Source organism: Haliotis rubra, unplaced genomic scaffold (genome assembly GCF_003918875.1).
Source record: "Haliotis rubra isolate DU_JTF1 unplaced genomic scaffold, ASM391887v1 Scf355, whole genome shotgun sequence".
NCBI lineage: Eukaryota > Metazoa > Mollusca > Gastropoda > Lepetellida > Haliotidae > Haliotis > Haliotis rubra.
In genome coordinates this window covers 117,056-142,953 of record NW_025767030.1, presented here as the reverse complement: position 1 = coordinate 142,953, position 25,898 = coordinate 117,056, and the positions used below count along the sequence as shown (strand labels likewise).

Below are 25,898 nucleotides of genomic sequence, written 5' to 3'. Positions count from 1 at the left end.
TGTTTAGAGCATTATACTTTTTAATGTGAACAACATGGGATGCTATCAGATGCTCATGAAAACATATTTATTGAACCTAAACTGCATACGCAATTTCAGGCCTTGTTGCAATGGCTGCAAAGAGGAAACGAATTGTCCAGGCATATCAATAGTTACCGAAACACCATATCTGATCTTCAGAGATGATGATAAGTATAACACGCTCATTGGCAACGTGGGGTGGTGGGGTAGCCTAGTGGTTAAAGCGTTGGCTCGTCACGCCGAAGATTCGGGTTCGAATCCCCACATGAGTGCAATGTGTGAAGCCCATTTCTGGTGTTCCCCGCTGTGATGTTGCTGGAATATTGCTAAAAGCGGCGTAAAACCAAACTCAGTAAGTCAGTCAGTCATTCACAACGTGCAAGAGATACTTCGAATAATATATATATTTCATGCACAAGATGCTTTTCTTGAACTCATTAATGGGGTAATAATTTTTATTATCAAAATTTAACTCCCACAGCATGCACAGACAGGCGTTCTACCGGGAGACAACACTCTACCGCGCAAGCATGCACGTGCGGAACGAGCGTGCGTGCGCACTCATCTATCAACGGGACAGAGAAGTCAGTCCCGCGGCTGCAGCCGGCGCGTACGGACATGTCAATGGTCCAGAAAATGCTTGAAAAATAAATATGCTTCATATTCTTAACTAAAATTACATTGTCTGCTAAACACAATACATTGTTGCAAGGTGATTTTAAATTTGAAAAAGATGAGGCTCATAGTTTTAAATAATAAATATCTGGCTCTGCAGCTTGCTAAACAAATATATTGTCTTCGTACAAATTACAAACAACCCTACAATCTCCCAGTGCGTTTGGCACTAACTGATTCTAACCACAGAGCAAATATCATGACATCAACACAGCACTGCGGTAACACAATTATTTATTAGAAACACGTGAGAACATTTCAAATAGAAAATATACAAGAACAGAAATAGAAATGTGTTACTATTGTATGACGATGAGGGGTGAACGTTTTAATGTACACAAATATACAATGGACATTCAGATTCACATTTATAATTCATGTTTATATGGAAGCATTAGTTGAAGCTAGTAACAAACATGAGGGAACTGTTGTCCAGTATGACTGCGTGAATGCTTACTACTGCACTAGAGAAAGTCAGAAATACAGGAAGTGTGACGTTCATTCACAAGGTCACTAGCTAGGATATATCTACACACATACAGGCATAGTACAGCAACTACTATTGCCCAGAATACTCCAGAATAGCTTGATTACAACATAGCAGATGACAGCAGCGGACAACACAGAGAATGGAGTGATGGAAATGTTCAGGTTCTCTCATATACAGGTATAAGCAGGACGATTCGGTTGCCACGTGTAAACGAACCCTTCAATATGACTGAATACACCTGCATACATCGGTAATACCCTCATCAGTCTTGTAGCCTTTGTCTGTGTTGAGTGTTCTCCAAGCCCCACGAAAAAACTGCTACTGTTGGATTTGTCAGGAGGAAACAATAACAACGCTGTTTTGTGTTCGCGGGCACATTGTGATCATGAAGATTCTCTTTACATTGCTGCAGCAATACATGGACTGCCATTGTATACAACCATACATCGCTGTAGCAATACTAGACTGCCATTGTATACAATCATACATCGCTGCAGCAATACTAGACTGCCATTGTATACAACCATACATCGCTGCAGCAATACTAGACTTCCATTGTATACAACCATACATCGCTGCATCAATACTAGACTGCCATTGTATACAACCATACATCGTTGCAGCAATACTAGACTGCCATTGTATACAACCATACATCGCTGCATCAATACTAGACTGCCATTGTATACAACCATACATCGCTGCAGCAGTACATAGACTGCCATTGTATACAACCATACATCGCTGAAGCAGTACATAGACTGCCATTGTATACAACCATACATCGCTGCAGCAATACTAGACTGCCATTGTATACAACCATACATCGCTGCATCAATACTAGACTGCCATTGTATACAACTATACATCGCTGCAGCAATACATAGACTGCCATTGTATACAACCATACATCGCTGCATCAATACTAGACTGCCATTGTATACAACCATACATCGCTGCACCAATACTAGACTGCCATTGTATACAACCATACATCGCTGCAGCAATACTAGACTGCCATTGTATACAACCATACATCGCTGCAGCAATACTAGACTGCCATTGTATACAACCATACATCGCTGCAGCAGTACATAGACTGCCATTGTATACAACTATACATCGCTGCAGCAATACATGGTCTGCCATTGTATACAACTATACATCGCTGCAGCAATACATGGTCTGCCATTGTATACAACTATACATCGCTGCAGCAATACATGGACTGCCATTGTATACAACCATACATCGCTGCATCAATACTAGACTGCCATTGTATACAACCATACATCGCTGCATCAATACATGGACTGCCATTGTATACAACCATACATCGCTGCAGCAATACATGGACTGCAATTGTATACAACCATACATCGCTGCATCAATACTAGACTGCCATTGTATACAACCATACATCGCTGCAGCAATACTAGACTGCCATTGTATACAACCATACATCGCTGCAGCAATACTAGACTGCCAGTGTATACAACCATACATCGCTGCAGCAGTACATAGACTGCCATTGTATACAACCATACATCGCTGCATCAATACTAGACTGCCATTGTATACAACCATACATCGCTGCATCAATACATGGACTGCCATTGTATACAACCATACATCGCTGCAGCAATACATGGACTGCAATTGTATACAACCATACATCGCTGCATCAATACTAGACTGCCATTGTATACAACCATACATCGCTGCAGCAATACTAGACTGCCATTGTATACAACCATACATCGCTGCAGCAGTACATAGACTGCCATTGTATACAACCATACATCGCTGCATCAATGCTAGACTGCCATTGTATACAACCATACATCGCTGCAGCAGTACATAGACTGCCATTGTATACAACCATACATCGCTGCACCAATACTAGACTGCCATTGTATACAACCATAGATCGCTGCAGCAATACTAGACTGCCATTGTATACAACCATACACCGCTGCATCAATACTAGACTGCCATTGTATACAACCATACATCGCTGCAGCAGTACATAGACTGCCATTGTATACAACTATACATCGCTGCAGCAATACATGGTCTGCCATTGTATACAACTATGCATCGCTGCAGCAATACATGGTCTGCCATTGTATACAACTATAGATCGCTGCAGCAATACATGGTCTGCCATTGTATACAACCATACATCGCTGCAGCAATACATGGTCTTCCATTGTATACAACTATACCTCGCTGCAGCAATACATGGTCTGCCATTGTATACAACCATACATCGCTGCAGCAATACATGGTCTGCCATTGTATACAACTATAGATCGCTGCAGTAATACATGGTCTGCCATTGTATACAACCATACATCGCTGCAGCAATACATGGTCTGCCATTGTATACAACTATACCTCGCTGCAGCAATACATGGTCTGCCATTGTATACAACCATACATCGCTGCAGCAATGCATGGTCTGCCATTGTATGCAACCATACATCGCTGCAGCAATACATGGTCTGCCATTGTATACAACTATACATCGCTGCAGCAATACATGGTCTGCCATTGTATACAACTATACATCGCTGCGGCAATACATGGTCTGCCATTGTATACAACTATACATCGCTGCAGCAATACATGGTCTGCCATTGTATACAACTATACCTCGCTGCAGCAATACATGGTCTGCCATTGTATACAACCATACATCGCTGCAGCAGTACATAGACTGCCATTGTATACAACCATACATCGCTGCAGCAATACATGGTCTGCCATTGTATACAACTATACATCGCTGCAGGAATACATGGTCTGCCATTGTATACAACTATACATCGCTGCAGCAATACATGGTCTGCCATTGTATACAAGCATACATCGCTGCAGCAATACATGGTCTGCTATTGTATACAACTATAGATCGCTGCGGCAATACATGGTCTGCCATTGTATACAACCATCGCTGCAGCAATACATGGTCTGCCATTGTATACAACTATAGATCGCTGCAGTAATACATGGTCTGCCATTGTATACAACCATACATCGCTGCAGCAATACATGGTCTGCCATTGTATACAACTATACCTCGCTGCAGCAATACATGGTCTGCCATTGTATACAACCATACATCGCTGCGGCAATACATGGTCTGCCATTGTATACAACCATACATCGCTGCAGCAATACATGGTCTGCCATTGTATACAACTATACATCGCTGCAGCAATACATGGTCTGCCATTGTATACAACTATACATTGCTGCAGCAATACATGGTCTGCCATTGTATACAACTATACATCGCTGCAGCAATACATGGTCTGCCATTGTATACAACTATACATCGCTGCAGCAATACATGGTCTGCCATTGTATACAACCATACATCGCTGCAGCAATACATGGTCTGCCATTGTATACAACCATACATCGCTGCAGCAATACATGGTCTGCCATTGTATACAACTATACATCGCTGCAGCAATACATGGTCTGCCATTGTATACAACTATAGATCGCTGCAGCAATACATGGTCTGCCATTGTATACAACCATACATCGCTGCATCAATACTAGACTGCCATTGTATACAACCATACATCGCTGCATCAATACATGGACTGCCATTGTATACAACCATACATCGCTGCAGCAATACATGGACTGCAATTGTATACAACCATACATCGCTGCATCAATACTAGACTGCCATTGTATACAACCATACATCGCTGCAGCAATACTAGACTGCCATTGTATACAACCATACATCGCTGCAGCAATACTAGACTGCCAGTGTATACAACCATACATCGCTGCAGCAGTACATAGACTGCCATTGTATACAACCATACATCGCTGCATCAATACTAGACTGCCATTGTATACAACCATACATCGCTGCATCAATACATGGACTGCCATTGTATACAACCATACATCGCTGCAGCAATACATGGACTGCAATTGTATACAACCATACATCGCTGCATCAATACTAGACTGCCATTGTATACAACCATACATCGCTGCAGCAATACTAGACTGCCATTGTATACAACCATACATCGCTGCAGCAGTACATAGACTGCCATTGTATACAACCATACATCGCTGCATCAATACTAGACTGCCATTGTATACAACCATACATCGCTGCAGCAGTACATAGACTGCCATTGTATACAACCATACATCGCTGCACCAATACTAGACTGCCATTGTATACAACCATAGATCGCTGCAGCAATACTAGACTGCCATTGTATACAACCATACACCGCTGCATCAATACTAGACTGCCATTGTATACAACCATACATCGCTGCAGCAGTACATAGACTGCCATTGTATACAACTATACATCGCTGCAGCAATACATGGTCTGCCATTGTATACAACTATACATCGCTGCAGCAATACATGGTCTGCCATTGTATACAACTATAGATCGCTGCAGCAATACATGGTCTGCCATTGTATACAACCATACATCGCTGCAGCAATACATGGTCTTCCATTGTATACAACTATACCTCGCTGCAGCAATACATGGTCTGCCATTGTATACAACCATACATCGCTGCAGCAATACATGGTCTGCCATTGTATACAACTATAGATCGCTGCAGTAATACATGGTCTGCCATTGTATACAACCATACATCGCTGCAGCAATACATGGTCTGCCATTGTATACAACTATACCTCGCTGCAGCAATACATGGTCTGCCATTGTATACAACCATACATCGCTGCAGCAATACATGGTCTGCCATTGTATACAACCATACATCGCTGCAGCAATACATGGTCTGCCATTGTATACAACTATACATCGCTGCAGCAATACATGGTCTGCCATTGTATACAACTATACATTGCTGCAGCAATACATGGTCTGCCATTGTATACAACTATACATCGCTGCAGCAATACATGGTCTGCCATTGTATACAACTATACCTCGCTGCAGCAATACATGGTCTGCCATTGTATACAACCATACATCGCTGCAGCAGTACATAGACTGCCATTGTATACAACCATACATCGCTGCAGCAATACATGGTCTGCCATTGTATACAACTATACATCGCTGCAGGAATACATGGTCTGCCATTGTATACAACTATACATCGCTGCAGCAATACATGGTCTGCCATTGTATACAAGCATACATCGCTGCAGCAATACATGGTCTGCTATTGTATACAACTATAGATCGCTGCAGCAATACATGGTCTGCCATTGTATACAACCATACATCGCTGCAGCAATACATGGTCTGCCATTGTATACAACTATAGATCGCTGCAGTAATACATGGTCTGCCATTGTATACAACCATACATCGCTGCAGCAATACATGGTCTGCCATTGTATACAACTATACCTCGCTGCAGCAATACATGGTCTGCCATTGTATACAACCATACATCGCTGCAGCAATACATGGTCTGCCATTGTATACAACCATACATCGCTGCAGCAATACATGGTCTGCCATTGTATACAACTATACATCGCTGCAGCAATACATGGTCTGCCATTGTATACAACTATACATTGCTGCAGCAATACATGGTCTGCCATTGTATACAACTATACATCGCTGCAGCAATACATGGTCTGCCATTGTATACAACTATACATCGCTGCAGCAATACATGGTCTGCCATTGTATACAACCATACATCGCTGCAGCAATACATGGTCTGCCATTGTATACAACCATACATCGCTGCAGCAATACATGGTCTGCCATTGTATACAACTATACATCGCTGCAGCATTACATGGTCTGCCATTGTATACAACTATACATCGCTGCAGCAATACATGGTCTGCCATTGTATACAAGCATACATCGCTGCAGCAATACATGGTCTGCTATTGTATACAACTATAGATCGCTGCAGCAATACATGGTCTGCCATTGTATACATTAATACAACACAGCTGTTTTCCTGTCCTGGTCATCCATAAACAGCGGTGCTTGAGTTTCATCCTCGCTGTCAGTGAATAAGTCTGAAGAATGTATGCTGGCCCCATCAGATTCCGGATCTGGGGCATTCTCAATGAATTCATCAATATCTGTGTCTTCATGTCCCCGTGACGTGCTATCAGATGGCCCACTCACTTGTAGCTGTAGACGAGCAGAGCTTACATAGGTCGGTGCAAGAGATGACACGGCGGTATCTTCGGCTACATTGCTTTGTAACGGGACGAGATCGGCAAATAATGGGGTCATTTCTTTACCAACCGCAGGTGATTCAGGAGATCCTCTGATAGGGGGAGACACGTCATCGCTGTTATCCTCACCAGTATCATGTTCAGCTGGCTTTTCAACACGATCAGGAGTTGTGTTCCTGGCTTCTGTCTTGGAGTCTCCATGAGTTGTAGTTACTGTGTCGGAGGGTTCTGGTGACACGTGCCCTCTTTGTGTTCCTGTCACGCCCACGTCATCGCTCGTATAACTAGCTGTTGGCTCCAACTCGACCAATGGAATGTTTGTATTTCCCATAAAAGTCTCGACTGGAAGGTCCGACAGGTCCTTAGGAACATTCTCTTCCCCTAACATAACGTACTGCAGTGCTGGAGTGACCACCGTTGGCTTGGTAGTCAACTGCTGGACGGCAGAATTGGGGTCATCTGTGCGAAATGATGATTTGTCCGACTTTTCAAAATAGTTGGTATCCAGCGCCACACAGTTGGCGGAATGTCTGTCCCTGTGAATAGAAAATATATATATTTCAGATGCGGTATGAGGTAACTCTCAGTACACCCAACAAATCTATTCCATTCTAAAAGATCTTCTGACCCATTGCTACTGGCTTATGTAACCACTTACCAACTCCCTTGGCCATGAATTGCTTCCCCGGACGTCCCCTCAAAGTGGAAAACTGCTTGCGTTGGTTGGAGGATGAAATTGTCCAGAACATTTGAATTGTCGGCACCGGTGGACATGTCATAGGCTGCACCAGCGTCTACAAACATAACCATGCACATTTGTTAGCAGTAGCCAATATGAAATGTATGTTCGAATATGAATATCATCAGATACATATCAGCAACATATTCTTTTAAAACCTCCCATGTTTGTGGGTTTACTGAGTGGACAGGAACCACTGTCCACATGACAACAGTTCGTTCCATATGTAATCGTGTCCTTAAAGCTATGCAACAAATAGTGTTATGAGCGCTGGGAGGAGTTACATCCAAGTCACGCGTCGCTAAAGACAGGAGATGTACTCAAGCAATGTAATAATTTATCAGTTCAAGTTTCCTATGCAATGTATGTAGACAGATATTCAGAAGTATTACCACCACATTGTGTGTACATTAGCCTCACTGCTGGTTTGCATGTGTGTATGTCAGATACGTGGTGAGAACGATGTAGTAGAAGTCGACTGCTGATATGCGACCGAGCGACACCGACAGGGAAATATAGTCTCACCTGTATTGGAAGCGGAAGTGTTGATTCTAATGTCCGGGAGAATCTCGATCTGCCAAAATATTGGACCCAACCGGTAAATATATGAATACAAGAAAACAATAACGCAGGGGGCCATCTGTCGGACCTGTAGATGACTGCCCAGGGGGTGACATATTATTATACTCTCCATATCAAATGTCGGCCCTCTAAAATCTCTAGCTGTTTTGCATTTCCTCAGCTAGCTTGTGTATAAGAGATAAGATTACAGCTTACCCATTTTCTAAAACATAAGAAAAGCTTGATCGAGTTGAGGTATTAACAGTTAATTAACCCATAAACAGGCCTGCATTACTGCCACTCTGGACATTGTACCTCTCCAAGCGGTGGAGGTTTCACATGGCTGATAGCACGTTGGTCGTCGTGATAGGCCTCGAGTAGTTGTGAGTTATCAACTTGAAATCTGGAAATATAGTACACTTGCAACATGAGACAATAAAGCAATGACTTTCCCCTTCCGTATCACATAGTGTCACTTGATTTCAGCAGAAGCTTGGCAACTTAACGCCCACTAAATGGTGACATGAATGATTAAGGAATAGCTACAAAAGTGTTTCTGTCAGTACGAGTCCGGGACTGAAGATAACTACGTTCATCTTTTCTATCATACATCACACGTTCACTTGCTGTTGTCTTACGTTGGGTTATATCTGCCGGCGTCCGGTAGCCACGTTGTTTTAACTAATTCTACATCGCTGTCTGCTGAGATCCCGTCACCAAAGTCCCACAAATAGCCATTATTAGTAAAAGTGTATAATCCCCTGCCCTCCATCCTGAGTCCCCGGCGTCTGGGCTTGTCTCTGTACAGACCCCTGAAACAGAACATGTCTCAGTATCAGCACTGCAAGTAAAGTGATAGTTGTACATAACAAACTCAGCATTGGTCAACTTAGTGTATGTTATAACTTATGCGACGAACTTACGCATCACGTGCATATCCGCGAACATACATCAAACCTATTGCTACCGCGTGCCAGCTGAAATACTTCCTTCTGGCTATTGCATCACGTCAGACGGGTCGGAGGAATCATTTGCATGCTGGACGGCCCCTTACATACTATTGACAACAGACGTCATCAGACGTGTTCATACAACTTCGAAACCTAGGTAATCGTCGCTGCTCAGATGAGTCGTGCCCAATTTACTTGCCACTTCCTCGATGGCGTGGTCTGAGCGTCAAGCCATCGTCAGCCTCAGACCTTACGACACTTTGGAATATAGAATCTCTAACAGTTTTCGGTAGCCCTACTTTGTAACGGTGCATTAAGGAGTTTAAGAAATAATCACACATGAACAATTGCACTCTCACGTGTTTCAGGTTTACCTCCAGGGAGAAGGACATCTGTCGCTGCAGATAACACTGAAACATGTAGGATATTGTCCTTGTTGGGGGATGTTTTGTACTGTCTGTCCTACTTGTCCTACATATATTGGTGAACTGACTGTCGCACTGTGCAGAGGTCGGCCCCACATACCGTGGCTGGGGGTTTCAATTCTGACAATGTTTCCAGGTTGGATTCTACACATACAAACATCCTACTGTTATTAAATCAATTGTCTGCTGGGAACACTACATCAACCATACGACTTTTGGGGACCAACGGGGACAGAGGACATTTCTCGTGTTATGTCGCGCAGAGTGAGTCACAGCGACTGGACAAGAGACCACGTTACGTCTTGATCCTGAACAAACGTCCATGCATATAAGTAATCTGTACACAACACAGACGCGCAAACACCCCCATGCAGACTATCTCGAACAATGCCGTCACCATGTTATGCTATTAAACAATTATTAAGTTGTGCGTTTGTTTAGAATTGTCGGCAACCAATACCTGTCCAATTTACATACATCAGTAAATTAAACCCGTGTGGACCAACACCATGCTTTGTTAGTACAAGATCGTAATATGCACACTTCTATAAGATGACAATGTAAGGAAATAGACATATAATTATGCAAGTCAGAATAAAGTTGAAACTTATGACAACATAGTTTCGCATATTCTGTGTAATTTCAGTCTGTGCATATTCCAAATATGATGAAATACGGGATGCAGCGAGCCTTTCCCTAATGACCATTCTCCCAGCTTCGTACATCAATGTCCTATGAGAGATAAACTATTGTAAGTGATTTCAGAATCGTATGGGAAGTACAGGTTAAATCCAACCACATGGTAACTACGCCTGCTTCATGTAATCAGCCAGTATCTTGTCCTAATACTCTGCCATGCTCCCGACACGATCAGCTGCTCCCGGCATCATCAGCTGTAGGGCTATATATATGGTGTACCCTCCCATACTCTGCCATGCTCCCGGCACCATCAGCTGCAGGGCTATATATATGGTGTACCCTCCCATACTCTGCCATGCTCCCGACACGATCAGCTGCTCCCGACACCATCAGCTGCAGGGCTATATATATGGTGTACCCTCCCATACTCTGCCATGCTCCCGGCACCATCAGCTGTAGGGCTATATATATCGTGTACCCTCCCATACTCTGCCATGCTCCCGGCACCATCAGCTGCAGGGCTATATATATGGTGTACCCTCCCATACTCTGCCATGCTCCCGACACCATCAGCTGCAGGGCTATATATACGGTGTACCCTCCCATACTCTGCCATGCTCCCGGCACCATCAGCTGTAGGGCTATATATATCGTGTACCCTCCCATACTCTGCCATGCTCCCGACACCATCAGCTGCCGGGCTATATATACTCATGCCAATAATGGTTGTCACCCCCTTCAATTTTTTTAATTGGAGTGGGGGTGTGAGGTGTGTGGGGGGTTGGGGTGGGGAGAGGGGTGGCAACCATTATTGGCATGAGTATATATGGGGTACTCCCCCACGTATCTGCACCACCACCAGTATCGGCCACCACACAGGCAGGGGAACATTGACAGGAGACATCCTACTGCAGCCTTGTACGTCATCCATACATCACTCACTATATCAATGGTGCAGGGGAAAGATAAGGGCTCTTTTCGTAACACTGAATGATGTTTGTTTAGAATGTCACTATAGTGTTTTTGATAGGTAGTAAAGCCCAACGAATGATCCTAAGAAGAATAGAACGTTGTATTGCAAAACTGACAAAAGAATAGTTTTCTTTTACTACTAGTATTTGTAAAGCAAGTAAAACCACTGCAAACACTCCTTAATACGTACTTGAACTTTGCCTATATCATTCACTTTCAGTGCTACGTGCAACTTTGGAAATTTTAACATTATACCTTTATTCACTGTTATAACGTGTCACCAGTACTGTCATGGATGTGCTGACGTGTTATGGTGGTTTGGGTCATGCTACTTACACATGGGAAGTAAAGTCGGATGACAGCAATACAAGCAGCTACAGGGTGGCACACCGCGCTCGAAGCAAAGGAACTGCATACAACATATGTGCGCCATACTTTGTCAGTATGAACATTTAGATAATTTTGATCGGCATTCTAGAAGTTGGCGAGTCAGTGACATGCTTGCAGGTATGTGCTAGTGCGGGTGCAGACAGACAGACAGACAGGCAGGCAAGCGGTACGTCCACGTACTCTCCTCATACAGACCTATGCTAATAGAGAAGAGTGTCAGGGGTTCTATGTAATTCGACACTGAAATAAACATGAAATATGACGGTCAGTGCGATATGTATATACATACTAGTAAACTAAACAGTTATATCCGTATACTTTTCAACCTCTCTTATCGGCATTATGTGTAAACAGAAACAAAAAATAAGTTTACTTTCGGTACCATGTTGTCCCCAGTTAAAACTAAATGTAGACGCAGGAATTATTTTTAAAATATACACATGAAAGAAAATGTATCTCAACGCCCATATTTAGCATAGTACCAATATGTTACCGTTAACCATAGGAAGAAAACCTAATTGAAATCTCAAATGTGGATAAGCCTCAAGGAGTGATTCAATGGCAAATCTTATGGCAAACAGAGCGGAAAAACTGTAGTTGATTTAGAGAAGCAAACAGGTCAGACAATCAGACTAATTTTGTAGTGCTGATAACTATGGTCGTATAACGTTAACAAGTGCTGTGATATACATGATTCTTGTATATGATACTCAAGCAATCACATAAGTATCAATAACCCAGCGCAATCTGGTGTAACCCCCGCCAACGTCAATGTCTGGTGTAACCTCCGCCAACGTCAATATCTGGTGTAACCTCCGCCAACGTCAATATCTGGTGTAACCTCCGCCAACGTCAATATCTGGTGTAACCTCCGCCAACGTCAATATCTGGTGTAACCTCCGCCAACGTCAGTAACATCCCTGACCCCCCTCCTCATTCACTGCATTAGATGTTGAATATGACTGCGTTTTATCCTCGATGATGGGCTTATTTAAATACATAAAGATTTTGCACTAGAATATTTCTCTTCGAACCCAAATATCCGAAACATGCTCTATGGGATTGGGATTTGGGCTCCTAGCGGGCTCAGATAGATATTATACGTTTCTATTATCGTTAGATATGACCAACGACGCATACACGATGTGGCCTAATATGACCTTGTGTTTAGAGGAAGGTCATCAAAATATAGCACACTAATCCTATCACAGATGTCCTTGATGTACCGTTGACCATTCATATTCTGTCTGATAGCCACAAGGTCATGTTAACGGTTAAGAGGCACCACCCTCACCTTCAGTGAACCCAAACTTTATTTGCTCCAAGGTACTCCGTTTGCAAATCACAGATGTATGCTGGTGCCAATTTGTTTTGAAAACCGAATTCTAAAAGTCTAACAGTCTTGACGCTATTTGTTTGCTGATGGTTTACGGCAAATCGGCTGATAGTCGATGGATGACAACCAACATCTCTGGCAATAGCTCTCAATGACATGTCAGCATTCCCTACACCAATACCGCAGTATCTTTGAGCAGTTGTCAGTTGAGGAGGCCTCATTTTGTTATGGAGTTGTAGGGACATTTACTGAAACTGGGGCGGTGGGGTAGCCTAGTGGTTAAAGCGTTGGCTCGTCACGCCGAGGACCCGCGTTCGAATCCCCACATGGGTGCATTGTGTGAAGCCCATTTCTGGTGTCCCCCACCGTGATGTTGCTGTAATATTGCTAAAAGTGGCGTAAAACCAAACTCACTCACTCACTCACTACTGAAACTGAATATCTGCTAAATGACAGGTACTCGTGCTGCCCGGTATTTCCGCCTTTGATCCTACCACGTGCATATCTATAATCAATGTATGGTACGCCATAATGGTCAAAATAATCATACAAAAACCATAACATATGATATGAATATAAATGGTTATATGGGCTAAAATCATAGGTGTTGCGATACTTTTATCCATGTGTATACTGTCAAATTTGAACCTAAATTTCTTCATACTAAATGCGCCAATCTGATTAAACAATGTCTGACTCCAACAACTTACACTTAAAGCACCCTTGCATTGTTTTCAGACAACAAGGTCTTGACGAGCAAAGTACAAATCCAAAGCTTAGGATTGCATGTGACAAACTTGTGTATCGGTGTATGTCCCCTGGTTGTGACAATGGACGAAACACAAACAAACGCTACAGTTCCTTGGGAAACAATTGAAAAACACCAGTGTCGTAACTGAATTACAACCAGTCTGTGGCGTCTTCTTAGGTGAGTGGCCAACCTGTTCACCCAGCAGTATACCCGGAACGTGACGAGTAATCTTTTGGCGCCCATCAAAGCAGCTTGGGTTGTTGGCATCCCAGGGAGATGGGAAAGAGAATTGAGCGCACAGTAATCCACTGACCGGGCTAATAATGGTACCACTTTGCACGTGCTTATGCATTCAGAGACCCTTTTGAACCAGATTTGTTCCTATAATACACTACAGATTATTGTGATCGTTAAACCAGGAAGCAAACTACGTGTGGCATTCATGTGGTTGGGTATACCTATGACAGATTTATACCGTGTCGAGCCACAATTGACGCATCTTATACTTTGTTCAACTCGTTTGAGGAGTAAATTGTGTCACAAATATTGGAAACCTGCGCACCGAAAACCGACTTTAAAAAAATGATAAAAAATACCACGCATAATAGTCCTAGCATAGTGACAGCAGCCCAAGAAACCTTCTACATGTGGTGTGTGGGCCAGTAGATCACTTACTTGGGGTTTTCCAGGTAGAACCTGTCTAGTCGGTGTGAGGGTTTGAGGAAAGACACGCTGTCCATCTTCTTGAGTCGACGATGTTGTAAACATATACACAGGATAACCAGAAGCAACAGCAGGAGCGAGATGCAGCCAGCTAGCACTGCGAGCGCCCATCCGCTAGTGCCCAGGTCCACCCCACTGTATGCTGCTAGACTGAACAGCTCTGGAAAGAACATAGGACACTGAAGTCTTCATCCATTCCACGTTTAAGAATAAAGACGATAATATAAGGTGAGACGATGAACTGAAGTTCAGGAGTACTACTTCTAACATGTATGGGAACACCCAAAGACAACCAGAACTCGCTGGCTACTTTCAGATACTGTATCATTTAATGAGTGGATTGTCCTGATCAAAGAACAGTTGAGAAGTTGAATGATGCCGGTCGTTGTACGGAAGTGTGTGAGGTGTGAGTTGTCATTATGAAAAGTCACATGCCACGCTACACAGTCAAATATGTATGTGGCCACCGTGGTGCGTAGTGCACTCTGCAACTCGGGCTCTCACTGACCTGACAAGTGTTCGTGGAGCAGCCTGCGATAATGTCTGCCTGAAGGAACAGACGGGCTGCAGGTTGCACACGGGGACATTTAGCGGAGGAATGACAAGTGGTCCTCCAATTTCATTCCTGTACCGGACACCAGTACCGTTGCCGTGGGTACGGTGAAGGGGCGTCCTGCGAAACAAACTAAAACCTCCCTCCACAGCGAGACCGACAATCCACCAAACCTGTCCTGTTTTAGGATCGACGCATCGCCTTCTGAACGCGACCATCTTGGTACTGTTAACTGAATCTAGACCCATCCGAGGACAACACCTGTAACGAGGCCGATGATTCCAAAGCTGATGGATCCGACACCAGACAAGATGTGCTGGTCTATAACGTGGAAGAGGGTCATGCCTAACAGCAGGATGCCAACGAGTGGTCTCTGAGCTCATGTTCATCATGTGCACGTGCCAGTCGTAACTGCAGTGCATTGGCAGTGATGCATCTCTGACGTAAGGCCATCACATGACGTAGCATTCACCAGTTCTGGGCGTTGATCTGGGTCTACCCGAACGTGGTCGGTTCTATACTCTTCTAAACGGTGACTCACTGGTAGTGACCTCTGAAGGAGATCTCTCCCATTTCTATACCACCCTGAAGGCATGCCCGGCCACGACCAACAACACTAAATGTCCTCCGCGTCATGACGTCTCCAAAACTGAAGACTGAAACATTTCGGCGAGCTCGATATTTAAACCCACGTGTGAAGTGGCGTCGCTGGTAGAAAGAGCTCGAGTATGTGCATGGTTGTGTTCGGGTGGCACTCAGCCTCGGGTGACAACGAACACAATTGCATTGGTGAACATTCAGACGTTTTCTGCCATTTTGTCAGTCACCAAATGGGTTCCAACTGCACGTCTGCTTACCTCATCTATGCAGTGTTCCACACTCACCACTAGACATCATAGATGTTCCTATACCTGTTTGAAGTAGTATTATATGACCTTTAATTAAACACACTTTATATAGTATAGCACTCATTAGTTCCTCATCAATACACTACACACTCAGTTTGGTCTTGGTTGACTCTGCACGAGACATCGCACCCTGTCCTCCCAAGTTTACGGCTGCTACTTTGACCTCGTATGTAGTTTGTTCCTCAAGATTGGAGATGACGGCCGAATGTTTTGCAGCATCGTCAACTGTCACGGAGGAAAATTCCCTGTCGTCTCGGTCCAGTTTTCTATAGAATATCACGTAGCCTCGTATGTCGTCCTGACCGTTGGTGTTCGATGTCTGGGTGAGATACAAAATTTGTTTCACATCAATGACATGCCAGAACTTCATTAGGCGTATTGTTTGGTGGAGTGTCACTATGATACTACAGATCTGCTTATAGATGAAGGAGTTTCACTTACGTTCCATGTGACAGACACTGACTGGTCGTCTATGGGGAACACTGTGATCTCTGGCACAAAGACGGGCGCTGCAAACATACACAGCTTTGAAGTTTGTACATAGCCATAAGGACACGGTTCCACACACAACAAAGATGCTGAATGATGACAGCACATACTTCCTATAAACCATCACTAACTATTGTTCATATATTTTAGGTCAAATTACACCAATACAATCGATACATCGGATATATATGACCCCTTACCACACCAATTTGTTCATACCTGGTTTGCTGACATTCACCATGACACGTGTCGGCACACTGCTCATGTTGATGGCGGTGTTGATTGCTGTTACTTCCACCTGGTAAGATCCGTACTCGGCATCAATGCTGGCTTCCAGTGTGCTGTTGGCAGAGCGGGTCTGTTGCCTGACAGGTGTGTCATACTCTCCACTGGGCCCCCTTCCCCAAAGGGAGACTCGGTACACCACGTCATCTGGGGGAACAACACACAACCACTACACCATGGAGACTCGGTACACCACGTCATCTGGGGGAACAACACACACAACCACTACACCATGGAGACTCAGTACATCACGTCATCTGGGGAACAACACACAGCCAATACACCATGGAGACTCGGTACACCACGTCATCTGGGGGAACAACACACACAACCACTACACCATGGAGACTCGGTACACGATGTCATCTGGAGGAACAACACACAACCACTACACCATGGAGACTCGGTACACGATGTCATCTGGGGGAACAACACACAGCCACTACACCATGGAGACTCGGTACACGATGTCATCTGGAGGAACAACACACAACCACTACACCATGGAGACTCGGTACACGATGTCATCTGGGGGAACAACACACAGCCACAACAACATGGAGTCTCGGTACACCACGTCATATGGGGGAACAAAACACAACCACTACACCATGGAGACTCGGTACATCACGTCATCTGGGGAACAACACACAACCAATACACCATGGAGACTCGGTACACCACGTCATCTGGGGAACAACACACACAACCACTTCACCATGGAGTCTCGGTACATCACGTCATCTGGGGGAACAACACACACAACCACTACACCATGGAGACTCGGTACATCACGTCATCTGGGGGAACAACACACAACCACTACACCATGGAGACTCGGTACACCACGTCATTTGGAGGACAACACACACAACCACTACACCATGGAGACTCGGTACACCACGTCATCTGGGGAACAACACACAACCACTACACCATGGAGACTCGGTACACGATGTCATCTGGAGGAACAACACACAGCCACTACACCATGGAGTCTCGGTACACGATGTCATCTGGAGGAACAACACACAACCACTACACCATGGAGACTCGGTACACCACGTCATCTGGGGGAACAACACACACAACCACTACACCATGGAGACTCGGTACACCACGTCATCTGGGGGAACAACACACACAAACACTACACCATGGGGACTCGGTACATCACGTCATTTGGAGGAACAACACACACAACCACTACACCATGGAGACTCGGTACACCACGTCATCTGGGGAACAACACACAACCACTACACCATGGAGACTCAGTACACCACGTCATCTGGGGGAACAACACACAACCACTACACCATGGAGACTCGGTACACCACGTCATCTGGGGAACAACACACAATCACTACACCATGGAGACTCGGTACACCACGTCATCTGGGGGAACAACACACAACCACTACACCATGGAGTCTCGGTACACGATGTCATCTGGAGGAACAACACACAACCACTACACCATGGAGTCTCGGTACACGATGTCATCTGGAGGAACAACACACAGCCACTACACCATGGAGTCTCGGTACACGATGTCATCTGGGGAACAACACACAACCACTACACCATGGAGACTCGGTACACCACGTCATCTGGGGAACAACACACAACCACTACACCATGGAGACTCGGTACACGATGTCATCTGGGGAACAACACACAGCCACTACACCATGGAGTCTCGGTACACGATGTCATCTGGGGGAACAACACACAACCACTACACCATGGAGACTCGGTACACCACGTCATCTGGGGGAACAACACACAACCACTACACCATGGAGACTCGGTACACCACGTCATCTGGGGGAACAACACACAACCACTACACCATGGAGACTCGGTACATCACGTCATCTGGGGGAACAACACACAACCACTACACCATGGAGACTCGGTACACCACGTCATCTGGGGGAACAACACACAACCACTACACCATGGAGTCTCGGTACACAATGTCATCTGGGGGAACAACAAACAGCCACTACACCATGGAGACTCGGTACACCACGTCATCTGGGGGAACAACACACAACCACTACACCATGGAGTCTCGGTACACCACGTCATCTGGGGGAACAACACACAACCACTACACCATGGAGACTCGGTACACCACGTCATCTGGGGAACAACACACAACCACTACACCATGGAGACTCGGTACACCACGTCATCTGGGGAACAACACACAACCACTACACCATGGAGACTCGGTACACCACGTCATCTGGAGGAACAACACACAACCACTACACCATGGAGACTCGGTACACCACGTCATCTGGGGAACAAACACACAACCACTACACCATGGAGTCTCGGTACACCACGTCATCTGGGGAACATCACACACAACCACTACACCATGGAGACTCGGTACACCACGTCATCTGGGGGAACAACACACAACCACTACACCATGGAGACTCGGTACACCACGTCATCTGGGGAACAACACACAACCACTACACCATGGAGTCTCGGTACACCACGTCATCTGGAGGAACAACACACAACCACTACACCATGGAGACTCGGTACACCACGTCATCTGGGGAACAACACACAACCACTACACCATGGAGTCTCGGTACACCACGTCATCTGGAGGAACAACACACAACCACTACACCATGGAGACTCGGTACACCACGTCATCTGGGGAACAACACACAACCACTACACCATGGAGTCTCGGTACACCACGTCATCTGGGGAACAACACACAACCACTACACCATGGAGACTCGGTACACCACGTCATCTGGGGAACAACACACAACCACTACACCATGGAGACTCGGTACATCACGTCATCTGGAGGAACAACACACAACCACTACACCATGGAGACTCGGTACACCACGTCATCTGGGGAACAACACACACCACCACTACACCATGGAGACTCGGTACACCACGTCATCTGGAGGAACAACACACACAACCACTACACCATGGAACCTCGGTACACCACGTCATCTGGGGGAACAACACACAACCACTACACCATGGAACCTCGGTACACCACGTCATCTGGGGAACAACACACACAACCACTACACCATGGAGACTCGGTACACCACGTCATCTGGAGGAACAACACACACAACCACTACACCATGGAACCTCGGTACACCACGTCATCTGGGGGAACAACACACAACCACTACACCATGGAGACTCGGTACACCACGTCATCTGGAGGAACAACACACACAACCACTACACCATGGAGTCTCGGTACACCACGTCATCTGGGGAACAACACACACAACCACTACACCATGGAGACTCGGTACATCACGTCATCTGGGGAACAACACACAACCACTACACCATGGAGACTCGGTACACCACGTCATCTGGGGAACAACACACAACCACTACACCATGGAGACTCGGTACACCACGTCATCTGGGGAACAAACACACAACCACTACACCATGGAGACTCGGTACACCACGTCATCTGGAGGAACAACACACAACCACTACACCATGGAGACTCGGTACACCACGTCATCTGGGGAACAACACACAACCACTACACCATGGAGACTCGGTACATCACGTCATCTGGAGGAACAACACACAACCACTACACCATGGAGTCTCGGTACACGACGTCATCTGGAGGAACAACACACAACCACTACACCATGGAGACTCGGTACACCACGTCATCTGGAGGAACAACACACAACCACTACACCATGGAGTCTCGGTACACGATGTCATCTGGAGGAACAACACACAACCACTACACCATGGAGACTCGGTACACCACGTCATCTGGGGAACAACACACAACCACTACACCATGGAGACTCGGTACACCACGTCATCTGGAGGAACAACACACAACCACTACACCATGGAGACTCGGTACACCACGTCATCTGGGGAACAACACACAACCACTACACCATGGAGACTCGGTACACCACGTCATCTGGAGGAACAACACACAACCACTACACCATGGAGACTCGGTACACCACGTCATCTGGGGAACAACACACAACCACTACACCATGGAGACTCGGTACACCACGTCATCTGGGGAACAACACACAACCACTACACCATGGAGACTCGGTACACCACGTCATCTGGGGAACAACACACAACCACTACACCATGGAGACTCGGTACACCACGTCATCTGGGGAACAACACACAACCACTACACCATGGAGTCTCGGTACACCACGTCATCTGGAGGAACAACACACAACCACTACACCATGGAGACTCGGTACACCACGTCATCTGGGGAACAACACACAACCACTACACCATGGAGTCTCGGTACACGACGTCATCTGGGGAACAACACACAACCACTACACCATGGAGACTCGGTACACCACGTCATCTGGGGAACAACACACAACCACTACACCATGGAGACTCGGTACACCACGTCATCTGGGGAACAACACACAACCACTACACCATGGAGACTCGGTACACCACGTCATCTGGGGAACAACACACAACCACTACACCATGGAGACTCGGTACACCACGTCATCTGGGGAACAACACACACAACCACTACACCATGGAGACTCGGTACACCACGTCATCTGGGGGAACAACACACAACCACTACACCATGGAGACTCGGTACACCACGTCATCTGGAGGAACAACACACACAACCACTACACCATGGAGTCTCGGTACACCACGTCATCTGGGGAACAACACACAACCACTACACCATGGAGACTCGGTACACCACGTCATCTGGAGGAACAACACACAACCACTACACCATGGAGACTCGGTACACCACGTCATCTGGGGAACAACACACAACCACTACACCATGGAGACTCGGTACACCACGTCATCTGGGGGAACAACACACAACCACTACACCATGGAGACTCGGTACACCACGTCATCTGGGGAACAACACACAACCACTACACCATGGAGACTCGGTACACCACGTCATCTGGGGAACAACACACAACCACTACACCATGGAGACTCGGTACATCACGTCATCTGGAGGAACAACACACAACCACTACACCATGGAGACTCGGTACACCACGTCATCTGGGGAACAACACACAACCACTACACCATGGAGACTCGGTACACCACGTCATCTGAGGAACAACACACAACCACTACACCATGGAGTCTCGGTACACGATGTCATCTGGGGAACAACACACAACCACTACACCATGGAGACTCGGTACACCACGTCATCTGGGGAACAACACACAACCACTACACCATGGAGACTCGGTACACCACGTCATCTGGGGGAACAACACACAACCACTACACCATGGAGACTCGGTACACCACGTCATCTGGAGGAACAACACACAACCACTACACCATGGAGACTCGGTACACCACGTCATCTGGGGAACAACACACCACCACTACACCATGGAGACTCGGTACACCACGTCATCTGGAGGAACAACACACAACCACTACACCATGGAGACTCGGTACACCACGTCATCTGGGGAACAACACACAACCACTACACCATGGAGACTCGGTACACCACGTCATCTGGGGGAACAACACACAACCACTACACCATGGAGACTCGGTACACCACGTCATCTGGGGAACAACACACAACCACTACACCATGGAGACTCGGTACATCACGTCATCTGGAGGAACAACACACAACCACTACACCATGGAGACTCGGTACACCACGTCATCTGGGGAACAACACACAACCACTACACCATGGAGACTCGGTACACCACGTCATCTGGGGAACAACACACAACCACTACACCATGGAGACTCGGTACACCACGTCATCTGGGGAACAACACACAACCACTACACCATGGAGACTCGGTACACCACGTCATCTGGGGAACAACACACAACCACTACACCATGGAGTCTCGGTACACGATGTCATCTGGAGGAACAACACACAACCACTACACCATGGAGTCTCGGTACACGATGTCATCTGGAGGAACAACACACAACCACTACACCATGGAGTCTCGGTACACCACGTCATCTGGGGAACAACACACAACCACTACACCATGGAGACTCGGTACACCACGTCATCTGGGGAACAACACACAACCACTACACCATGGAGACTCGGTACACCACGTCATCTGGGGAACAACACACACCACTACACCATGGAACCTCGGTACACCACGTCATCTGGGGGAACAACACACAACCACTACACCATGGAACCTCGGTACACCACGTCATCTGGGGAACAACACACAACCACTACACCATGGAGACTCGGTACACCACGTCATCTGGAGGAACAACACACAACCACTACACCATGGGAACCTCGGTACACCACGTCATCTGGGGGAACACACAACCACTACACCATGGAGACTCGGTACACCACGTCATCTGGGGAACAACACACACAACCACACACCATACTCGGTACACCATGTCATCTGGGGAACAACACACAACCACTACACCATGGAGACTCGGTACATCACGTCATCTGGAGGAACAACACACACAACCACTACACCATGGAGACTCGGTACACCACGTCATCTGGGGAACAACACACAACCACTACACCATGGAGACTCGGTACACCACGTCATCTGGGGAACAACACACAACCACTACACCATGGAGACTCGGTACACCACGTCATCTGGAGGAACAACACACAACCACTACACCATGGAGACTCGGTACACCACGTCATCTGGGGAACAAACACACAACCACTACACCATGGAGACTCGGTACACCACGTCATCTGGAGGAACAACACACAACCACTACACCATGGAGTCTCGGTACACCACGTCATCTGGAGGAACAACACACAACCACTACACCATGGAGACTCGGTACACCACGTCATCTGGAGGAACAACACACAACCACTACACCATGGAGACTCGGTACACCACGTCATCTGGAGGAACAACACACAACCACTACACCATGGAGACTCGGTACACCACGTCATCTGGGGAACAACACAACCACTACACCATGGAGACTCGGTACACCACGTCATCTGGAGGAACAACACACAACCACTACACCATGGAGACTCGGTACACCACGTCATCTGGAGGAACAACACACAACCACTACACCATGGAGACTCGGTACACCACGTCATCTGGGGAACAACACACAACCACTACACCATGGAGACTCGGTACACCACGTCATCTGGGGAACAACACACAACCACTACACCATGGAGACTCGGTACACCACGTCATCTGGGGAACAACACACAACCACTACACCATGGAGACTCGGTACACCACGTCATCTGGGGGAACAACACACAACCACTACACCATGGAGACTCGGTACACCACGTCATCTGGGGAACAACACACAACCACTACACCATGGAGACTCGGTACACCACGTCATCTGGGGAACAACACACAACCACTACACCATGGAGACTCGGTACACCACGTCATCTGGGGAACAACACACAACCACTACACCATGGAGACTCGGTACACCACGTCATCTGGGGAACAACACACAACCACTACACCATGGAGTCTCGGTACACCACGTCATCTGGAGGAACAACACACAACCACTACACCATGGAGTCTCGGTACACGATGTCATCTGGAGGAACAACACACAGCCACTACACCATGGAGTCTCGGTACACGATGTCATCTGGGGAACAACACACAACCACTACACCATGGAGACTCGGTACACCACGTCATCTGGGGAACAACACACAACCACTACACCATGGAGACTCGGTACACCACGTCATCTGGGGAACAACACACAACCACTACACCATGGAACCTCGGTACACCACGTCATCTGGGGGAACAACACACAACCACTACACCATGGAGACTCGGTACACCACGTCATCTGGGGAACAACACACACAACCACTACACCATGGAGACTCGGTACACCACGTCATCTGGAGGAACAACACACACAACCGCTACACCATGGAACCTCGGTACACCACGTCATCTGGGGGAAGAACACACAACCACTACACCATGGAGACTCGGTACACCACGTCATCTGGAGGAACAACACACACAACCACTACACCATGGAGTCTCGGTACACCACGTCATCTGGGGAACAACACACAACCACTACACCATGGAGACTCGGTACATCACGTCATCTGGAGGAACAACACACACAACCACTACACCATGGAGACTCGGTACACCACGTCATCTGGAGGAACAACACACAACCACTACACCATGGAGACTCGGTACACCACGTCATCTGGGGAACAACACACAACCACTACACCATGGAGACTCGGTACACCACGTCATCTGGAGGAACAACACACAACCACTACACCATGGAGACTCGGTACACCACGTCATCTGGGGAACAACACACAACCACTACACCATGGAGACTCGGTACATCACGTCATCTGGAGGAACAACACACACAACCACTACACCATGGAGTCTCGGTACACGATGTCATCTGGAGGAACAACACACAGCCACTACACCATGGAGACTCGGTACACCACGTCATCTGGAGGAACAACACACAACCACTACACCATGGAGTCTCGGTACACGATGTCATCTGGAGGAACAACACACAACCACTACACCATGGAGACTCGGTACACCACGTCATCTGGGGAACAACACACAACCACTACACCATGGAGACTCGGTACACCACGTCATCTGGAGGAACAACACACAACCACTACACCATGGAGACTCGGTACAC

The 25,898-nt window shown here is 46.6% G+C and overlaps 1 protein-coding gene across 3 annotated transcripts in view; it reads right to left on the bottom strand.

Annotated features, from left to right (window-relative positions):
- Positions 1-7,038: 7,038 nt before the first annotated feature.
- Positions 7,039-25,898, bottom strand: part of LOC124285221 (hemicentin-2-like) — a 106,488-nt gene continuing 87,628 nt past the window's right edge. For 2 of the 3 annotated variants that reach the window (XM_046721417.1, XM_046721418.1), the window contains 9 exons: positions 17,037-17,249; positions 16,770-16,837; positions 16,419-16,647; positions 14,820-15,027; positions 9,320-9,493; positions 8,997-9,084; positions 8,646-8,694; positions 8,040-8,175; positions 7,039-7,917 (listed from right to left, as the gene is read on the bottom strand). In XM_046721417.1, the coding sequence (XP_046577373.1) occupies positions 7,134-7,917; positions 8,040-8,175; positions 8,646-8,694; positions 8,997-9,084; positions 9,320-9,493; positions 14,820-15,027; positions 16,419-16,647; positions 16,770-16,837; positions 17,037-17,249 (1,949 nt within the window). In that variant the 3' untranslated portion in view covers positions 7,039-7,133. Of the gene's footprint in view, positions 7,918-8,039; positions 8,176-8,645; positions 8,695-8,996; positions 9,085-9,319; positions 9,494-12,252; positions 12,298-14,819; positions 15,028-16,418; positions 16,648-16,769; positions 16,838-17,036; positions 17,250-25,898 lie in introns of those variants that run through there. The other variant, XM_046721420.1, reaches the window with a different exon arrangement.